This window comes from Aspergillus thermomutatus, assembly GCF_002237265.1.
Source record: "Aspergillus thermomutatus strain HMR AF 39 chromosome Unknown NODE_66, whole genome shotgun sequence".
Classification (NCBI taxonomy): domain Eukaryota; kingdom Fungi; phylum Ascomycota; class Eurotiomycetes; order Eurotiales; family Aspergillaceae; genus Aspergillus; species Aspergillus thermomutatus.
The window spans coordinates 31,665-52,776 of record NW_020798115.1 but is presented as its reverse complement, the minus strand read 5'-3'; the positions used below and the strand labels follow the sequence as shown (position 1 = coordinate 52,776).

The following is a 21,112-nucleotide window of genomic DNA, read 5'->3' as shown; positions in this document are numbered from 1 at the left end:
GAGTATGTCTACTTGGGTACTGGTAAACATAGTACAGTGGATACAGTATTCATCACGATAATAATCACAAGATTCTGTATGATTCATCAGATATATGCTATCTATGTACTCCGTAGTTTCAAAAGAAACTCCTGCTATCTTCTGTTACATCACCTTGCATGGGGTACCCCTTATGAATAGGTAGGTAGTGCTAAAGCCTGGTACCATCAGTAATTAGGTATTTAGACAAGAAGACAACTCAACAACCCCTTTTCCAGCCAAGAAAAAAAAGTAAACAGTCCAGCATCCAGCCATTGGAGTCTGATGGATTATCTAGGTCTAAGCCTCGAGGTCGATGGCTTCATTTGCCAAGCCCTCTTAGCTGCTCTGAACTCCAGCTCTGTAAATTAAAATGAAACTTGATACCCACTACCCTAGCCTGCTGCCATACTCCGTACGGAGTACAGCATCATCAATAATATTCAGTCTCTCTCTGGTCAGTCAAAGCTCAGCCACTGGCTAGTTACCTATGTGTCTATCAACGGGGGAGGAAAAACCTGCTGTAACGCCACAATGCCAGCTCACCCTCAGATCTGCTTTGGCTTAATTTCATAAATTCATCACTGGTTTGTTGTGGATATTTTTGTAAACATATCTCCACACTATCCCCGAGTTGATCAAAAAGTGAGAGTCACTGCGGAGAACCATTTTCTGTCGGGACACTCCCTAGCTTGAGCGTTACCGTATATTTACCATTGGGACCTTAATATCGACCTATGTTGACGGCCATCTACTTCGCTTGAGGCGCCCAATCCAACCTCGCTTGCTTCGTTTCTCATATTTTCTCTCCTCCTTCTTGCGTTGCCTGTCCTCACTCGTTCCACCCGTCAAACAGCTCAAGCAAAGAATAGCATTAACTCTGGGGGAGAATCGTCCGTTTCGCATCAAGTTGTTGAGAAACTCCCCCTTGTGAGGTTGCTTCAGAGTGAGTGAGCGTGGGCTTCCGTGTATCAGCATGGGCGCCCAAACGAGATCCTCACTTCAGAACGAACGGATACAGCAAGATGTAAATAACGGGGACCTGAGGTCGAGGCATTTCCAACCAGCAGGGTCATCGCAGGATCAGTCCATACTTCCTACACACAGCGAGAAGAGTGCTCGCCGAAATGGAATACTTCGAGTTGACTCCGCTGGCGAGAGTGGCCGGAGTGGCTTTCATCCAATCCACTTTTTCGCGGTCTGCTTCAAAAGCACTTGTACACTTTCAATGCTGGTGAACGTCCTTTGGCCTTTCGTTCCGGCTGCTATTGCCATACACTTCGCTCGGCCGGACCTTCACGTTTGGATTTTCGCTCTGAACTACATTGCCATCGTCCCTTCAGCGAACTTGCTCGGCTTCGCAGGCGGAGAGTTGGCAAAGAAGCTGCCCAAAGTTCTTGGAGTACTGTTGGAAACAACACTGAGTTCGGTGGTGGAGATCGTGCTCTTCATGGTTTTGATCCACAATGACAACGGGGGAAACCTGATTCCAGTCATCCAGGCCGCTATCCTGGGCTCGATTCTTGCGAATTTGCTGCTTTGCCTGGGGTTGTGCTTCTTCTTTGGAGGTCTCAGACGCCATGAACAGTCGTTTCATGAAGCTGTAAGTGAGGTCGGGTCTGGGCTTCTGCTCGTTGCAGGTTTTGGTCTGTTGATTCCGAGCGCCTTTTACGCGGCCCTAAGCTCGAGTTCAACCAAAGCGACCATCACTCAACAAGCTTTGGATCATTCCACTTTGGTCATCAGTCGATCCACCTCTGTTATTCTTCTCGTCGCCTTTCTCATGTAAGCCTCTCCGTCCTTGGACAGCCTTTAAGGATCGCGTCCACTCACGCAGTTGCACAGGTTCCTGTTCTATAATCTGCATAGTCATCACAGTATTTTCGATGAAGTTCTTGAGAATGACGAGCACCGCGATGAGGATCGAGATGAAGAACTGCAGCGCACGAAGCTCACTCTGACCGAGTGTTTCGTGGCTATAGCATTGTCACTCACGTTCGTGTGCATGTCGGCAGTCTTCTTGGTCGAAGAAATCGAGTCCATTGTTGAAAGAGGGGTTTCGGATAACTTTATGGGTCTGATCTTGGTTCCTCTGGTCGAGAAGGCAGCAGAACATCTGACCGCTATTGACGAAGCCTGGTGAGTTCGACCTGAAGATGAATCCAGCTGCATTTCCCACAAATTAACATCTGTTAGGGACAACCAAATCAATTTCGCGCTCTTCCACTGTCTCGGCCCTTCAATCCAGACAGCTTTGTTGAACGCGCCGCTGGCAGTCATTGTGGGCTGGTGCCTTGACAAAGAAATGGGTCTCAACTTCGAAATCTTTATGATCGTCCTCGTCGTCCTGTCGATCTTGGTGGTTGGAAATTTCTTGCGCGATGGGAAGTCCAACTACCTTGAGGGAGGTCTCTGCGTGCTCGTGTATGTCATTATTGCTGTTACAACTTGGTACTACCCCAAGGTGGAAGCCGAGTCGGGCCAACATGCCGAATGATTTGTTCTGAGTCATGAACATTTCTTTTGGCATCTGTTTCATTTTTCTCTTGAATGGTGCATTGTTTTGAATAATTTGTTTTAGCAGATAAGCATGATTGGAGTTGCGGGATTGTAATAGATGTTAATTGAAGCTTTAGATTGCATGTCTGGTTGTTGGAAAGGCAATTCAAGTGCTTGGATAGCTTTGATATCGTAGTTAAATACGAGACATGCGCAAGGGAATCGAAAGATTAAACTGTGTTACGAAATGCAGTCTATCACACAATTGTCCTGGAACTGTTTTAGGGCGGGAGTGCAACCATGGTAGGTACTTATGAGTGAACCTTAGGCGCGATTCTGGTTCACTCCTCCGCACCAAAGCATATCAAAACAATGGAAAGGGAGACCGCAGTCAATCCAGCGGACAGAGTTATTTGCGCTCTCAAAGATCGCAAACTTCCAATCAATCGCAACGAAGTCGAGTCAGCTTTGATCAACAACAGCAAAAATGCTGAGAACATTCAATGGGTGGAGGAGCATCTCGGACCCGACACGCTGCTTTCGCAGGAGGAGCTCACACTGTATGTTCCTTCTACCTTTCCCACCCACCCTCATTCAATCTTCATCCTCACCGTTTTGAGGCAGATAGGCCATTGTCGCTAATTGTATCTGCAAAGATTCACAACATTGAAGGACTCCGGCGCCTTGCAAAACATCCTCCCCGATCCAGATCTTGCCTCGACACGACCATTCTTGGACGATGACCTTCGCAGTGCGATCGAATCGTTGAAAATATCCACATCTGCGATCCAAGCACAAACAAAGATACTGAACTCCCAATGCGAAATTCTGAATAGACAGTCGGGTCTGCGAGAACAGCGAGGAATTCGACAGCAAAGAGAAGTAGAACGCCTACATCAAAAGCATGAAAGTGGAAGGCAACATATCGCAGCTTCGGTAATATACCAATATGTGACCTATCGCAGAACGATTGAGGACTAATGTTTCCCAAGTCTAGTGACCTTGCGCGTGAGCTAGAAGCGAGCTTAAAAACCGAATTGGAGAGAGTAACCAACGATGGCAGAAAGATTCTATCTGCGCTGGCGGTCCGGGTAAAGGACGATGACAGGATACTTGCAGATCTCGAACAAATCGCTTCCGAAATACAGTTTACTACTGACGATGCCTCTATAACCAAGAGAGCATCCGAACTGGGTTCACTACTTGCGGAATACATGGCGGAAGAGATACACCACCGCCTCGACCGACTGTATCTTGAAAGTGTCAAAGCGGGCCGGGCAGATACGGCCGACAGAGCAACAGGACCGGAAGAGGAGGCTTTGGTGACCCTGGGTGATGAACTAGAGTCCTTATACCCGGAGATTGACCTATTAGCCGAGATGTCCACAAAGCAGCTATTCAGCGAGCCCATACTACGTGAACTTCAGAATGTCCACGGTCAGCTGCGAATGGCCTCCCACAGAAGGCTTGAATATGTTGGTGGACTTATCGTCGCAATCTGTTCGCGATTCAATAGCTGATCATCTCGTAGATTCTGGATACCATCGTTGGCATGACGTCGTCTATCGGGAGTCTTGGAGAGATCCTGCAGGGTCGCGAATCATATTGCGCGACTCTTGAGGCTCTTACAGCTACCTACAGGACGGAAATAGGTGATCAATTTTCCGAAAAGCATTCTTCAAGGCGAGAGACACAGAGTATGAGGAGGCGTTCTACTCCACTGGTATGCATCCCTACTGCTCCAGAGAAGCGCAGGGATACTTCAGATTTCCAGGCCATCGCGGGCGTTCTGCGCCGCATTGGTCTGTCGCTGGAGTCCGTGTTCCAATCAGAGGAGGAAGAAGGAAAAGACGATTGCGGCGAAAATGCTCTCTTTGATAAGAAACAGCACATTGTTGAGTGCCTACGCAATATTAGCGTCGGTGCTAATTTACCCATGGCGGCTGGATTGATTCCAAGTGAGCAAGCTTCTCAACTTCTTGCATCCGCGCTGAGCGAACATTCTCAATTTGAGATCTCACTTTTGGATGTGGAACAAGAGAAGAAGCTCAGTGATCTCGAGTCACACTTGGGCCAACTTCAGAAGGGGATCGAACGGCTCAACTTGGACGTGCTCTACCAACGTGACAGGAGCCAAGAAAAGTTCATGGAAAAGTGGGCATAGCGAGGGAGCCTTGCGCTTATCATCGTGCATAGACTTTTGAACTCCCGTCTCCTGCCGTCCTCTGAAGGAATGAACCTAGCTGAAAACGTAGTGGCGAAATCCATATGCCTCTTCAGCTCTGTAGTTGCTCGTCCACATGAACGAAGGAATCAGGCATCAATCCTTCAAGAAGGCTGTGGATTCTGCTATCAAGTTGGTGCGACGGCGATTTGAAGCGCATAAGTGTAGTATTATGGTCTTGAGATCCAGATTATGATGGATTCATTGCTGGACTGACAGTTGCAACGTCCAAGTCCAACACTTCATAATGTATTTGATTTGACAGGATGGATGTGGCTGGTGCTCTACTGTCTGCGCCACATTACCTGTAGCGCAACATCATGATATCACCAACATCTTCGCAATTCATCCACGGAGAAGTTCAACTGCTAATACGGTCTGTAAGATTGTTGCTCACAGACAATGAATCTTAGTACCTCTAAGAGGAACTAGCAGTAGACCAGGGAAATAGAGGTTGCCTGGAATTGCATCACTGTTCACAAGAGGTCATCCCAAAAGCCACTCTTCTGCAGGAACCCTTGTGTCTTTGACCTCGTCCTAGCTGCAGGACCTGCATCAGGAGGCTCTTTATGGAAGAAACAATGTCAGACCCCGATATCTTTGTTCAATTCCGCAACCTGGACGAAATTTGTTGCAGCTTTTTTCGTCATCTGCCTGTAGTGCCTTATTCATTTCCATCGCTTTCTTCGCTCAGTCTTGATGTTTTCAACTGTTCGGCTGACTCCAACTGCGCCCTGTGACCTAAACCAGCCACACCTCATTGTCTCTCTTTACGAGGGTTACCAGGAACCCTCAGAAGGCTACGGCCGATGGTCAGGAATTGTGAACTGACTTAGAATACAGTCGTCAAATAGACTTCCCTTAGGCTGCAGCCGTAGACTAGCCCGCATGTGTGCCTGTAAGACTCCATGGGTTCTTCCGCCGCATGATCATAGTCTGCTCTTACAAGTTTTCGTCATTTATGTTTGAAATACTTATAAGTGTCAGTCCTCAGGCTTCAAGACGCCCGAGTATTTTCCTTTCTCCGTAGGGCAATGGGGAGAACTCGTATGTGTCTTCATGTTGAGCAAACCCGAGGATCCTTTATTGGTTTCCCTTACATTTTCCTGCTTCCTTTGATTATCAGGTGCTATGAACTCATGACTTCGGCCACATGTCTTTCATCGATGACAATGTCGTTTCGCATCTTCGCTTGTCTTGCAACTGGAAAATAGCAAAGTGCCCATCGTCTTTGTCTGTTACTAGAATGCGCAACTTCTGCTCATTGTTGGCCCTTCGTTCGAGCACGATACTCGCTCGACATGGTAGCCTTTGGCGCGCATATCTGACCCTATATATAAAGGCTCAACATCATTCTGGATTGACAGCTCGTCTGAGACGTCATCAAATATCATCACAAGGACTTTGCGAGCCCTTCAACTCAATACTGCAGTGCACAGTAGAAGGAATGTGCTTGATAGAGAAGTTCACTGATGTGTATCCAATGGAAATCCGAACGAGGAAAGTGATCCACACATGCTTGTTCAGCGACGCCAGGGGGACTTGCGACCGCGCTCGAGTGTATGATCGCGGTGAATTCTACCATGTTAGGCAGGCCCAGCCGAGAAATCCCAGAAGAATGGCTTCTCCGAATTACAGAACCATCGAGCCCAGGGAGCTCAGGGAGGCAAGGTGGCAGGAAAAACATAGACATCCTTCACCGATGCAGAGATCGTCACAAGCTCGAAGCCGGTCATTTTCGTTCCAAATCCCAATTTTCAGAAGGCCTGCGGAGCCCAGCAACAGGCAGCCATTGCGCGAGCGCCGCGGCCGTCAGAGATCACCTCGTCCCTTTGTGGTCGACTTTCCAGAGGTCGAGGAGCGGACACCGCGCGACGAGCAGCCAGCTTCGCCCCGCATCCGATGCATTTCACCACGGACAGGAAGATCTCCGAACTCGAGGGACAGGGAGCGAGCAAATGATCCTGATGATCTATCCCGCCAGACTCGATCACGACAGCCGTCACGTGGGCAACGACCTCCCCGGGAACGAACACCAGTTACGGAACGTGAGCCGGAGCAACGGAGGCCACGCCAGGGTCCCAACTGTGTAGTGGAAATTCACAATGACCCGGCTGCAGCGCAAGACAGAGAGCGTAGGAGCGCAGAACGTCGGCAAGTTCGTTTCTCCAGCGACGTGGAATATGAAAAGAATGTAAACAGCATCAGGGCTCGCGACCGTTCTGGATTCCATCAAGGAGAGGATATCGACGCAAGAGCACCAACCCATCGAAGCTATCCCGGCAGCAATGGTTTTGCCAGAGACGCCGAGAACATGAGCAATAGGGCGAGCCATTCGCGAGATAGCAGTCCACATCCACGAGTTCATTCCCCATATCCTGGAAGGGTGAGACAGCAGCATCAAGAGACCAACCGCCACCGTCCGCGAATCATCCAAGATGGTACCCGTATCATCTCAGAAGCAGGCGAGCGCATTTTGGCAGAGGGCCGGGATCGACACCAACGCGGGAATCCACTGCGTGACGTCGAGTTGCGCACTCATCGAAGAGCATCTAACGGTAGATCTGGTCGTTTGCGATTCTTCCATTCGCGCGAGGAAAGCAAAGATGGTCGGCGTCATAACGAGCGCTGGTTCTGAGTGGAGAGCACCTGTCTGTAACAGCCCACAGGCAAAACCATTTCCAGATTTGAGTTTCCGATTGGTTAGAAGATAGGTTGAGCGTTACTTAGAAGGCGTCTGGCGCACCATAGAAGTTGCTTCTAGATATGTTCGTGTACTTGATATCTGGATAATGTCAATAGAAATTTGCAATCTTTTTGCGAAATTTCCTCAAAGCAAACCACTTGCTGAGCGATCAACGTGTGATCAGTGGAGCTGATAAGGAGTTACTCCGTAGGTCAACAAGGGTTATTACCCCAACCATGCAAGCTACGGTCTTTCATCATATATCTATGCGCATGTCGCACATTGTGATGATAGGAGCACAATCTCACAAAAGCCATTCAAAACGCTTGTGAGAAGCCATAAGCTTAAATAGCTTGTTGAAATGGTGGACTGTGGATGAGCTGGCACGGGGAAAAGCCGGGCGAAATAATGTCCGATAGTTTCATTGCATCCTGAGTTTGGGCTGCTGACCTTCTGACTATTGACCATCTCCTTTTTCTCTAGTCGACCTTTATCGCAAACAGCATGTCATAAAGATGATGATTCTTATGATGTGATACGAATCGGTAGCGAGTCTCTCTTCCTTTATCCTTAATCTCCACCGTGCCTCGGCATCCTCCATCCCCTTCATCACCTTTGCAGTCCAAGAAATATATTTTTTTTTGGGGTGAGTAGCTCTGGCACAACATTTGACAATGCACTGTTTGATTCTGGAATCGGAGATTGACTGTCCGGTTTCTGTAAGGCTTGAATCTCTACGGTCGCGCCTTTTACCATTTATTCAACGACCTTGTCGATGTCTCGGTCAACATAGTGGCTTTGCGGGCAAGTGTTACTTCCTCCTCGTGCCGTGATAGTCAGACGCGTTTGCTCTCCAGCAGGTTGACCTTTCACCGCTGTTCGTCCTACGGTCAGGCGCTATAAGGCTCGACTTAATCCGACTATTGCACGCCGGGCTCGGTCCCACAATGGTACTCTTACCAGAGGCGCTCATATTCACCTGCAGCTTTCAGGGTTGTCTTCAGAACCGCCACGCTCACTCTGTCAACTGTCTGTGGCTGCCATAATGAACGGATGTCGCACCCAGGGTGAGGGAGCCCAAGCCTTGTCTCCAGACTCAAATGCGCAAGCGGGCTCGGATTTGTCAAAGGGAGAAGGTGAGATGGGTTTCGGTCGTGCTGCCGAAGTCTTCGACATCTTGCCGGCTACGGCTCTCGAGCTACTGTGTGTCAATGTGGAATTTCTCGCCAGGCCCAGTGTTGGCAAAGTCGTCGAGCCTGTCCTGGCTGCGGGTTCCGCACCAGCCTCCATGACACGCAGCGACAGCTTATCCAGCGGAGAAGCCACGCCTACCAAGATCATCGAACTACATTGCTCTCCAATCAGTCATGAAGAGAATGCTCGGGATCGCATTCAGCAGAGCATGTTGTCCAAGAGGTTTCTCTCGAAAAGGGAACCACCTATCAGCCTGCGCGACTACTTACTGCGACTCCATCGGTATTGCCCGATGTCTACAGCGGTGTACCTCGCTACAAGCATCTACATCACGAGATTGGCCACGGTGGACAGAGTGATATCTGTGAATGGCAAAAATATGCACCGTCTGGTGCTGGCTGGCCTTCGGGTGGCCATGAAAGCTCTCGAAGATCTCAGCTATCCCCACAGCCGCGTTGCCAAGGTTGGGGGAGTGAGCGAGCGGGAGCTCTCCAGGCTGGAAGTCAGCTTTTGTTTTCTGACGGACTTCGATCTACGTGTTGATGCTCAGATGTTGGCTGATCAAGCACAATCTCTTCGAAGCAGCATGGATCTGGTTCTCACAGAGATGGCTTAGCTCTATTCCATCGTCCCTTCATCCTTCGGAGACCTTTCCGCCATAAATGAGCTAGGGGTATCTCAAACTCCCTGGCTAGGAATTGGGGAACTTTTGAAAACTTGTTTATAGACTTGCGTACTCAGGAACGACGCCAGGAACCATCCAATGTCTTGTTCTTCGCCCCTCGGCAGCTTCCTCGTCGTCTTCATCATCGTCTTCTCCATGCTCCTGTACTTTCTTTCTTCTCTGGTGAAGAAATGAATCTCCTCAAAATAATTACTCCTTACCCGTATGATAGAAATTCGAGAGAAAAATGGAAAAATTTACACCGCAATGTGGCTGCCTAATCGACCTTTCCAGCTGAATAATCGCTTCTCAGGCTGTGGCACACGACATACAGATTGACATTATTTGTAGAAAGGAACAAAACACAAGAGGGCATAGTCGTAAATATAAGTTTTTAACCCATTCAAAAGACAACAATATCACACTCATGAGAAACAACCTAAAGCTATTTTTTGAGTAAGAGAAAAGATTGGTCTTCAAGTTGATTGCGTGTAAATCACCATTATTGTTAGCGTCCGTAGCGCTGTTGCGCGGGACTTACTCCGATCAGCGCATCCCCGTATTTTTGTCCTGTGCATTTCCTCCATCTGTTCTCTTTTCCTCCTCCCCTATCTTTCCTCTCAGAGCTCTATAGATTACTATCTTGGAGAATATTGATCAAGTATTGTGGACCACTTTGTCAATATCGCGATGTGCCTATAAGCCCGAAGTCTGTGATCGTCATCTCCGAACGCTTCACGCTGTACCGTCCTCACTACCAGCGTTCTTCGTTTCTCAAAGTCGGATCGACTTAAATTTCTCTCTGACGAAACGGCGCCTCACGTACTGCGAAAGGAATGTCTTCCGGGACTTCTTCTACGGAACCGCAAAGCAGCAGCAGCTCTGCAGGCATGAGCACGAGTCCTACCTCTATACCCAATAGCAAAGGCGCAACAACACCTCCGAAGGTCACTCAACACGATGTCAGTGTTGAACTCAAGAATATGAGGCCTGATCGTAGCCCTCCCAAGGGCTCGATACCGCTGGGAGAAGACATCATGCAGATCGCTCGCATCGGAGAAATCGGACCCATGCAGAGGTTGTTTGACGAGAAGAAGTTTACGGCCAATTACCAAGATGACGAAGGGATTACTCCCCTTCATGTAAGTGCAAATTAAATGCTTCTGCTTTAAGTTGGTTGGCAATTACACTCGGACCTGTACTAATGGCTTCGTCTGGGTTCTCAGTGGGCCGCGATCAACAATCAATACGCCATGTGCAAGTTTTTGCTGGACAACGGTGCCAACGTTAACGCCAAAGGTGGTGATTCTGTAGCAACACCGGCCATGTGGGCCGCTCAGCGCTGTCACTATTATATAGTCCACCTCCTCCTTCAGCATGGCGCCGATCCCCTTCTGACCGACGTCCAAGGTTACAACATTCTACATTTGGCCACCATTGATGGGAATGCGTTCTTGCTGGTGCTCCTCTTACACCAGGAGATACCAGTGGATTCTATAGACCAACAAGGTCATACGGGATTGATGTGGGCGGCGTATAAGGGATATCCTGCCTGTGTGGATCTGTTCCTGCGCTGGGGCGCCAATGTGAATGCCTTCGATGACGGTGGGCTGACCCCCTTGCATTGGGCATTGGTCAAAGGGTCATTACCATGCGTGCAGAAGCTCATCGAGTACGGTGCGGATCGGTTTGCGAAGACGAGAGATGGCAAGACGCCGGCCACTGTGGCCGGTGAGATGAACACGACGCGGGTCTGGTATCGTGCTCTTGATGAGTGCGGTTACGACATGGATGGAAACACCAAGGTTCTGCCGATGGGGCTCACGTCTTGGGTGCGGAATAAGAGCGTGATGTCAAAGTTCTTCTTCCTGTGGCCATTCCTGATGGTTTATACGGCTGTCTACATCCTTAGCAACATGGTTGTCTACGCTGCTATACCTATAATGCTTGTAGTGACATTCGGGCTGCAGTGGGTCGCACAAAAGGCGGCGAGTCAAGCCCCTTCGGAATACAGGGTGCTCCAGAAAACGGTATGGTTCTCCTGTCGCTGGTTTCCTGCACTGATTTAGTCGATCCTTGACCTGATGGCTGACGCGTAACCAGCCATATCTGTCAGGTGTCTTTGCGGGTACCTTGTTTTGGGTTGGTTTCACATATGTTTTCAGCGTGTTGCCAGGTAGGCTTACTGTCACCATGTTACTGCTCTGTACTAACCACTTGCGCTTTAGCAACGTATTCCACGTCTCCAATCCTGAATGTATTGTTCGCGGTGTTCTATTGCCTAACAACATATTTCTACATCTACTCCATGATTGAGGACCCCGGCTTTGTTCCGAAGACGGGTAGTCGAAACCAGCAAAGAGCCGTGATATCCGAGCTGTTTGAGCAGTGGAAGTTTGACGAGGAGAACTTCTGTGTATATTGCATGGTTCGCAAGCCGCTGAGAAGCAAGCACTGCAAACGCTGTTCGCGCTGCGTTGCAAAGCATGACCAGTAAGTCCCACCCATGTACGTTATTTTCCCAGCCATGAGAGTCCTAACTTGAGATGCAGCCATTGTCCCTGGATCGACAATTGCGTGGGAGCAAACAATCTGCGCCATTTCGTTGTGTACATTATCTGCTTGGAAATCGGGATCATTCTGTTTCTGCAGCTGACATATAAGTGTAAGTATCAGCTTAGTACCCCGGGACGAAGGCTTGGAACCCGTCTAATCAGGATCAATAGACTTCAACATTTTACCTGCACCTGTGGAACCTGCATGCAACATCATCAATGAAGAACTTTGTGGATTTGTGCTGCGGGATCCGTTTACCCTTGTGCTGGACTTGTGGATCGTCATCCAGCTGGTCTGGGTTACTATGCTGTGCGCCGTTCAGCTCGTCCAGATTTCTCGAAATCAGACGACATACGAGAACATGAGGGGCCATTCAATTGATCGAAGCTACCCAAGCTCTCGTGCCTTTGCATCGGCCATCACTGCGGGGACGACATCGCTCGATGCCGCTGGCCTGTCAGCAGCGGGGCAAGGTCCGAACCCCGCGCTCGCAAGGGGCCATTCGCATCGGGGACGGAGACATGGTTGCTTACAGCAGTGGTCATCTCTGCTCGGCATTGACACGTTTTTCGCCACTGCCCGTGACGGGCTGAGGGACGGGCCCCGCGCTGATCGGCCGAAGAACCCGTTTTCCCGCGGTATCATCACCAACTGCCGCGACTTCTGGTGCGATTCCGCTCCGTACTTTGGCAAGCGGGAGCCAGGGTCTGCGATGCTCGGCGGGGAAATCGTCAACTATTGACGATCCGGAGCAGAACGTTTAATCGCACTTACTACTGTGTTTTTGGCTTCTTGTATGACTTTGAGTCTCCGAGAGCGGTTTATGAATGTCCGACGAAGCTCTGCATTTTTTTATGTCTGGCGGAGTCTGATGATTATTCGTGGTATAACTTGATTCTTTCCACCTGTAATTATACTTTGCATAGAGGCCTTGCTCAAGAGTGGATGTTGACTTGATGAAATGTGCCCTGGGTTGCTCCGGATGATTAGATTAATACATGCATTTGCTCAGTAATGAATCACACTAGGGCTCCTCTGTAGCTGTTTAATTGTCTGCATATGGAGTAGTTTGACAGCATCACTTTCATCGACATTGAGCCTTGTGGGGTGCAGCACAGACTGGATTCATTGTTATGGTATGTAGGACAAGAGTACGTGCACAGAGCATTCCACCTCGAGTCGTTCACCAATGCAGGCAGAATTGCCATGAGATTGTTAACTTAGATCCTATATTAACCCTTCCTGCTGCTTGGATGACTCTAGGTACAATACGATATAAATAGCTAGCTCATTCGTGAAGAGATGTTTCCGGAAACCAGAAGCCTCAGTAATAATTTCCCCGTAACAAACAGTACAGAAAACAGCTTCGCTTGAGGGCTATCGCCATTTTACGGGGTATGAGCAAATGACGGTATGACATTGGAAACTGAGGTAAGGTAGCAGTACTAGCACAGGGCTGAAGCCTAAATGCCTCAGCGTTATCAATCTCATCAGATAATTTTAACTTGTAGCCGGTCAGGCTCATCTACTTTCGTGGATTCCCCGAGCCCTGACATCCCCATTCTACCGAGCCATCCTAGACTTGGAAATACATCAACTGATCTTTCAGCCCTTAGACTTTGCGTCTGCGTTCCAGGATGAAGTACGCAAATGCAGAGTCTCTTCTCCTAGAACCTAATGTACCTCCTCTCTGGTCCACAAAGTACCATCCCAGAGATCCGATGTCGCTGGTCTCCATAGCCCGTACCAGTACCACTTTCTGGTTCTGCAAAACAGTGGAGACGCTAAGATCTTATCTCGGCGCGGGATGAATTGAAATTTTCCCGCTTGTTCTGACCCGACTGTTTTTGTTCAAAGTGGAACTTCAATTTATCTACTCGATGGACGGAAGGTGTTTTCTCACGGGTGTGTCGATTTACTGGTTTTATTTCCCAATATATATACCGCCGGCCGTACAAATGTTAGACAGGTATCTTGAAGTCCTCGAAGGATTCTACTCGATGATTGATCATGGTCAGGTATCTGATGGTTCTTGTACCAGCACAATCTAGTCTAGGTCAAGTCAAAGGATGAGCAGACTCGGAACGACCACTTCCTAGTCTAGCTGACTTCTTCTACAGAGACCGAAAGTGGACTGCGAAAACATCCCGAAGACTCAGAACCGGGTTAGAAAAGAAAGTCAAGGACTACCCAGTGAGCCAGTCATATCCGCGCAGGTGGGTGAGGCCGTGACATGAGTGACTAGTACAATGATCGTGGCCATCCCGGCTGGGTAGAAATCGCCGAGGATAAACGTAGCGTAGCGGACTTGGAGCAAGTGGTATGATGGTCCTTGCCGCGGCCAAAAGACTAGCTATGCCACACAAAAGCAGTACGGAGGACACTAATTTCTCTGGCGACGGGCAAGCGTCGACTCGCCAGGTCTGGGCAGTGGAGCACCGAAGATGAAGACGCAAAGAGGGGCGTCTCAAGGTTATCAATCAACGACCTAATTTCCTAATCAATCAGTGGGCATCAGCACGAAATGAGACTAGTTCGACGTAGTGAGGACGACACCACCCTCGTGTCTTAGTGTCTACTCCGTATGGTAATTCTATTAGCCGTCTGCACCCTGGGGGCCTACATTCAGGAATTCCAGTGCAATTTATTTGTACGAACTCGAGGCCCTGCATGGTCCCAAGTCCATTATCACATCCAGAAACCATGCATCCGCAGAACCAATCTGCGAGCCATGTCTTCTACCCGAATGTCTGCCAAAGCACCATCCTAATTCCTGACGCCGTAAGCGATGGAGATCCTGCCGATCCCCACGCACAATGACTTTGTGACTTGACTGGTTACCTAATATCGCTCCCAGCTTTCTTACAGGCAAGGCTACAGGCCACAGCCTCAGTAGAAAGTGGGGTCTGCTTTGCTGTAATCAATCAGCGGGGGCCTCGAGGAGCAAAAGCAAAGATCATTCTCAATATTTTCCTTTACACGAGGTCTTTTCATTTTACATATGTTACAACAAGTTACAGCAGTCCAGTATGAAATCTTTCCAGTTTTCAAAGCGGTGTGACGTGAGCCTGCCGGAGATGAGTCCAAGCCAGCCACCGTTCCACGGGCCCGAATTCATCGACCAATCGGCGGGCCCAATTCCGACAGAACCGTGGGATGGCGCCATCAGATAACGTGTGAAAATTTTTATCTGATCAGATTATCGGGCAGGGTTCCCCTGATTCATTCCATCATGCGTGTCTGAGGACTTTCTGTGGACGCTGGTCTCTAGGAGTACTCTCTACTCCGGACGTAGCTCATTTTCGGACTTGCGGTCGCTCTACTCCATCGAATTGGGGGTTTAAAATTGTTTGTTTTCATGAAAATTTTGCTTCATTTGCTGGTACCTCTCTAGTACATACGAAAATTCAGAAAATACGGAGTTTCAAGCACAACCCACATATGTATTCCAACTTCTCTATGAAAACATTACATCAATGCTGAATGAACCCAAGCTCTTGACTGCGCCGGAATAGTGTATATGGTAGTCATAATCACAATTGATGATCAAGAAAAATTCAAGCAATGCATACTGTATCAATGTCGGAGAGTAGGATCCGATGTCATGCTTCGGGTCCTCCTTTCTGTTCCGTCTTCCCGAGTCCATTTCGTGTTGTCAGAGAAATGACCTTGGCATTCGCTTAGTGTAACGCCTCCAAACAGTCACTGATGCGATTCTGCTTTTCCTCCACTTTTTCCTTTCCCTCATATCGCTTTTTTTTTTTTTTTTCTTACAGCATGGCTCGGAGCCGGATGTCCTGCACCGCCGCTCCTTCGAGCTGGTCTCCAAAAATCGATTGGATCATCTCGCCACCACGAACAGCCAGCACAGACAGCAAACTGTCACTCAGGCCATGCGTTCGCTCATTGCAACCTTGAAGCCAGATGCCGGCCTGTGGGCTGACCTTGCTCGGGTCCATCTCAACCTGGTAATCTCGACGGGGGTTCCACTGATCCTGTCCCGTAGGCCGAAGGTGCTGAACCTTGCTCAGGAGCCGCTCGTGCGCGTTGCGATAGTAGCCCGTAGCGACCATGAGAGCGTCTACCTCCAGTGTTTCTTTGACACCGTTTGCTGCGCCTTCCGACTCGGGCTTGGATGACTTGAGGTGGATGCGCATCCGACTCTGAGGGCCATGGTGCTCGATCCGTGTGATCTTGCGTTCTGGGAGGATGCGGTGCTGCCACTGAGTTTCGTCTGGATTCTTGACCCTCTGCAGGTACATGTCGTTGTAGATCTCCTCAATCAATTCCAAGCGCACAACACTGTAGTTGGTGGCCTTGTCGGCGGCCAGAGAGCGCTGGCGTTCTGTGGCAGATTTGCTGTAAAACTTGTCGACTCGTTCGGGATTGAAGATCTCATTCACACTAGACATACGTCAGTAAATGAAAAGCGAAATATTGTTTCCTTGAGAGTCAACTCACAAAGGCGAATCGTCGCTGGGCCGCATCGCAGAATCCCGCATGATTAGCGTTGTTCGTGAGTTGGGATACCTCTTCTGAAGATCATGGAAAATCTCCGCAGCACTCTGGCCACTTCCCAGAACGGCAATGTTGTAAGCCTTCGACTCATCCTTCAAAAGGGCCGGCAGCATTGTGCAGTATTGGGACGAGTGCATAATCCGAGGATCCTGCGGCAATCCAGGAGGCATCTTGGCGGTGCCTCCGATAGCAACAACCAACTTGCGGGCCCTCCGAACACTAATCTCGCCCGTCTCAACGTTACGCGACCGAACGATGAAGAAGTCGACCACCGAGCTGCTGGGATCAGACTTTCCGGGAATCACCTCGACCACCTCTTCACCGTAAGCCACCACATCCGAAAATTGCTGCGCACACCAACGCATGTAATCCTCGAACTCCAACCGAGCCGGAAGAAAAGTGCTCAGGTTAGTGAAGTGAATCAGACGGCCCTTCTGGTGGAGGTAGTTGAGAAATGTGAAATTGCTGCGGGGGTCCCGGAGAGTCGCCAGATCCTTGATGAAGGAGATCTGCATCTTGGAACCGGGGACCAGCATGCCCGAGTGCCACGCAAACTGCTTCTGGCGCTCCAGGAAGCAGATCTTGGGCTGCGCATTGATATTGGAAGCAGACTTGTTCAGTCGAGGGTCCAGAGCATCATGCAAAGCGATCGCAATGGCCAGGGACGCGGGTCCGAACCCGACACACAGGAGATCATGAAGCTCATCCTGGGGTGTTGACCTCAACCGAGGAGGATCCCAAGAAAGACGCTGCTCGGGTTGCATGTTGCGCACACCAAAGTAGCTCGATTCTGACTTCCGTACAACGGATTCCATAGATCAAGATCGTACAGGAAAGAAAAGAAAGCAAGATGTAGGTACCTATAACGGGTGGGTTGAGTTTACCACTGAGGCGGGGAAGGAGGCAAAGGGAAGATGGTTTTCCAGATGGAAGCAAGCCAGGAACTTGCGAAGTGGCGATCTCGAAAATGACCGGAGAGCTGTGGGAGGAGCAGATGATTTAATATAAATAGATGATCATCAGGTAAAGACGAGGGGAAAAAAGTTATTGAGTTTGGAGAATATATTGACGGTGGGTAGGCTGGGACGCATATAACATGTTCTAAGTAAATTTCATAAGAAATAGCGTAGCGTCATTACTTTTGCATGGCCATTTTCTGGTAATTTTCGGAAGGGAAGAAGAAAGCCACAAAAGTTGAAGAATGGCTATTATTACATTACTAGACTAGACTAGAAAACTAGATTCTCCTACAGCGGATCCATGGACATCAAAAAAGCAGGTTGATGCTAGGTGTGGTGCTCTTGACAGCGGGCCGGGATTCGTCCTCGGTTCCACATCCTAGAGCTGGTCATTGATGAAGAAAGAGGGCTCAATGACAGAAGCAATAGTGGCTACATGTTAGAAGGAGGATAGTGTCGGACTTTTTCAGAAATGACCTGAAATCTGCATATAGATCGATGCGTACTTGGTTGAAAATTGAGCCTCTGCAGCTCTGATGACTGGCCTCAGGCAGCCCATTATAGCAGATAGTAGTCTCAGGAGTCAGGAACCCTTTGACGACGGCTGCGGACTGAAAGTGGGATGATGGATCCAGCAAGATTAGATCCGCACTGGCCCGATGTCGGGAAAAGGCTGGTACAATGTTACTACGGAGTAATAACGTTGCTTTTAGCATTTATGGAAGTAGACATAGATATAATGTAATCATTCGATGCAAAGGAGACAAAATGGATGCGCAAGTTGGACTTGCAGCTGGCAGTAGGAAGTAGTGCATCCATCTGTGCCCAAAGCCACCGCAGCCATGTTTAGGTGCCTAGCTTTTTTTTTTTTTTGTGTTTTGCAGCCATGGCGGGGTACCTACATATGCCTTACCAGGTATACCTAGGCTTACATTCAGAGGTACAGGTACTCAGGAACAGAAGAATATTGACTATATTTCCATTATTGTAAAGCCTGCGCACCTAAGGTAGTAGGCAGGTAGGTACCTCCATAGTACTCCGTACTCTGTACTGCTTGTAATTCAGGAACAGGCGTGTATTAACCTACATACGTCATCCTCTTTTACTTTTGTTGAAGGTGCCAAGAGATGTCCACCCGTCTAAGAGATTAAACGTAAAGGTATGAGGGTGGAATTGCTACCTGGCAGTGAGATGGTTTTCCATGAGATTTTATTTCATGTAAGATGATCCGAGATTGCATCAAAGTTCACTTCAGATGGTAGAGATACTTTGACTTTCGATTCAGGGGAGAGGCCCCCCACATCATAGCATCTGCACATCACGATTGGGAGTGTTGATGAATGATGATCATGGCAGGCATTAGAGTATAGATAGTCCAAGAAAAACGAAAATAGTCCCGACTTCAATACAATCAATGGGAATCCCAAGCAGAGTACCAAAACTATTAGGTCTGAATCTAACTAGCTTTGACTCATGTACAGAAATCGTTGGCTTCCAATATATAGGCTTAAATACCCCTCACTAGCTTGATCTTCTGCCAGAGAGAAGAGCACCTGGAATCAGCGGATTATTCTCGTCGGAAGGGCATAATGATTACTGACCAGGTCAAATAAGCGATGGTGCAGCCCAGCAATCTCGACAACAATGTTAAATATCCCCCACCTTTATGCCCCGCCTTAGCATACCAAGAGAATGTCACACCCTACCATAGGTTTCCAGCCGACAGACGAAGAGAAAACTTCTGCCTCCGGTGACCGAATGAATACAGGATACATTCCACATTTCATCTAAGTGGCGCGCTTGACCCGTTGGATGCCATAATCCATGACGGGTTAGTCAATGACTATGTACTCCGTACCGAACTCTCGGATATAACTTGGAGCTTGGCCTTGCCGTCTCTTATCAGATCTAATCACCTCCTCCCGCCAACAAAGGGGATTGAGCCTATTATTATTATCCTTTCTTTGATCTTGACATCGATAATTGAATTGTTGACTTATTGTCCTCTTATCTCCATTTATAATACATCGAATCTACATATGTGCATTGAAGGACAATAATAGCCCTCCCACTTTCACGGTGTTCAGATGAACTCTGGATTTAGCCCACCCCAACTGTTGCCTGAAAGCGGCTTTCTGCGGAAGTGTCGCCGAGTGTCCTCATGAGAGATGCTCTAGATGTAAGGAAGTTAAGGAATTATCAATGCTGCGGCAGTCGTTAATGGTATCCCTAACGCTTGGAGAGTCATGAGAGAACTTCCAGAGATGCGGGACAATTTATACCAATCCTGTGCAGGCCATGTCTCCCACACGTGCCTTTCAGGATGTTCGCCGGTCTCGAAACGAGGGCTTTGGTACTCCCATCGTCGCTTTGATGCCAGCGCTCTCAAGCAATAATTGGGCTGGATAACGAGAGCTTGTGTCCCTCCTGCACGCGGGCATGCTCTTCGGGAGCCTACATTGGAAACTTCACCCGCCCCCGATGACTCACATCGACCTCCCTCAGCGCCTGTCGAATGCTTTTGCAAAGAGAGTTTGATATTCTCTGCATGAGTGTTATCAGCGGTCCCTGGACGCTTTGGAAAATACAACGGCTTCTGGCCAACAAAGGTCATGAGCTAATCAGGGTCAGTATGGCCGCTTTAGGCTCAATATTATCGACATATGCAAGGTCTGCAGCATAAAAGCAAGTCGCAGGTCTCAAGTCAGATGATTCTGAGACACAGTGTTGGGAGACCTCAGCTGAAGACCGAATAGTCGCCAGGTTGAAGTGGCGTAGCAGTATTGCTAACGTCGATAACTCCGATGTGGAACAAGTCGAAACAAAATTTCTGCAACATTTTGGCACAATCATCATCTCTCATGAAAGTCTTGATCGATGATTTACTACTTCAGCTTCTACTACGTGGCTCGCGGACATTTCCATTAGTATGTGCCTGATGAATAACTTTGTTGATTCGCTAGTGATGCATTTCCTCCGTAGCACTTTCTCTACAGTTCTGCATGCATGGCTGAAGTTTCCGGAAGTACAGAATGCTTGAGATCTACCATACGCTGTACTGTGCCGTTGGTCGAGGACATTGGAGTCATAGCCGCATTCTGTGATGACAATAACGCCTCGCCGCTGGTTCAAAGGACTAATCTGTGCACTATGTGGACTTTGGGAGGTCACAACTCCCACGTCTAGTCGAAGAGAGTTTTGTCTGAATTTTCTGCTCAGAGCTGGTGACAGTGATGGGCCGTCATCCTATGATCCACATGCCACAGTGCCTTTGGGCCAAAGTGTCGGAAGTGAGAGTGTTTACCAAATGCGAGAATCTTCACGTCCACTCTGTCGTTCTGGAAATCGAGGATTGAATTCCTTTTGGAATTTTGTTGATGAGAAATAAAGCTACGACGCGAAGAAACCAGGCCATTCAGTGGTTGATCTGTATCTTGCGGATCGATTGCATGCCACGGACGCACTGTCTGATCTCATTGCACCCAGACTAAACAAAGTTCACTTGCCTATTGACAACTGGCAATGGGCATAGGGATGACATGACTCTACCTGCTGCCTAGAAAACCCAGGAAAACTCAAATGACATCAGTTGAGTCGAACATACCGTCCGCACTCCACCGTGGGGAATTGCAGCGTGAACTGCGTTACACTGGACAACTGCATCAGTTTTGGGCGGCTTCCAGAAATCCCGCAGGTCAATGACGAAATCAAGGGGGATCAAGGGCCTCGGTTGAGCCCATCGCTCCTCAGAACCATCCCAGTTGGTCAACCTGAAGAATGGACATCGCTCCACA

At 48.7% G+C, this 21,112-nt stretch overlaps 6 protein-coding genes across 6 annotated transcripts; 5 read left to right on the top strand and 1 right to left on the bottom strand.

The window, feature by feature from the left end:
• Window positions 1-1,246: 1,246 nt before the first annotated feature.
• On the top strand, window positions 1,247-2,515 carry CDV56_105774 (hydrogen/calcium exchanger domain-containing protein; the record flags this gene model as incomplete). Its single annotated transcript, XM_026759393.1, has 3 exons — window positions 1,247-1,803; window positions 1,864-2,157; window positions 2,215-2,515. The coding sequence occupies 3 exons, from the start codon at window positions 1,247-1,249 to the stop codon at window positions 2,513-2,515; spliced, it is 1,152 nt and encodes a 383-aa protein (XP_026615438.1).
• A 374-nt stretch (window positions 2,516-2,889) lies between these two features.
• On the top strand, window positions 2,890-4,681 carry CDV56_105609 (uncharacterized protein; the record flags this gene model as incomplete). The annotated part of the gene is made up of 4 exons (XM_026759228.1): window positions 2,890-3,077; window positions 3,174-3,453; window positions 3,510-3,992; window positions 4,049-4,681. The coding sequence occupies 4 exons, from the start codon at window positions 2,890-2,892 to the stop codon at window positions 4,679-4,681; spliced, it is 1,584 nt and encodes a 527-aa protein (XP_026615437.1).
• A 1,762-nt stretch (window positions 4,682-6,443) lies between these two features.
• On the top strand, window positions 6,444-7,379 carry CDV56_105407 (putative RNA binding protein; the record flags this gene model as incomplete). The annotated part of the gene is made up of 1 exon (XM_026759026.1): window positions 6,444-7,379. One exon carries the CDS (start codon window positions 6,444-6,446, stop codon window positions 7,377-7,379), a length of 936 nt encoding a protein of 311 aa, XP_026615436.1.
• Window positions 7,380-8,472: 1,093 nt separating this feature from the next.
• Window positions 8,473-9,237, top strand: CDV56_105254 (putative cyclin-dependent protein kinase complex component; the record flags this gene model as incomplete). The annotated part of the gene is made up of 1 exon (XM_026758873.1): window positions 8,473-9,237. The coding sequence occupies one exon, from the start codon at window positions 8,473-8,475 to the stop codon at window positions 9,235-9,237; it is 765 nt and encodes a 254-aa protein (XP_026615435.1).
• Window positions 9,238-10,121: 884 nt separating this feature from the next.
• On the top strand, window positions 10,122-12,583 carry AKR1 (palmitoyltransferase akr1; the record flags this gene model as incomplete). Its single annotated transcript, XM_026758616.1, has 6 exons — window positions 10,122-10,427; window positions 10,512-11,315; window positions 11,389-11,461; window positions 11,514-11,778; window positions 11,838-11,950; window positions 12,012-12,583. The coding sequence occupies 6 exons, from the start codon at window positions 10,122-10,124 to the stop codon at window positions 12,581-12,583; spliced, it is 2,133 nt and encodes a 710-aa protein (XP_026615434.1).
• Window positions 12,584-15,611: 3,028 nt separating this feature from the next.
• CDV56_104613 (lysine N(6)-hydroxylase/L-ornithine N(5)-oxygenase family protein) lies at window positions 15,612-17,123 on the bottom strand (the record flags this gene model as incomplete). Its single annotated transcript, XM_026758232.1, has 2 exons — window positions 15,612-16,245; window positions 16,303-17,123. The coding sequence occupies 2 exons, from the start codon at window positions 17,121-17,123 to the stop codon at window positions 15,612-15,614; spliced, it is 1,455 nt and encodes a 484-aa protein (XP_026615433.1).
• Window positions 17,124-21,112: the final 3,989 nt, after the last annotated feature.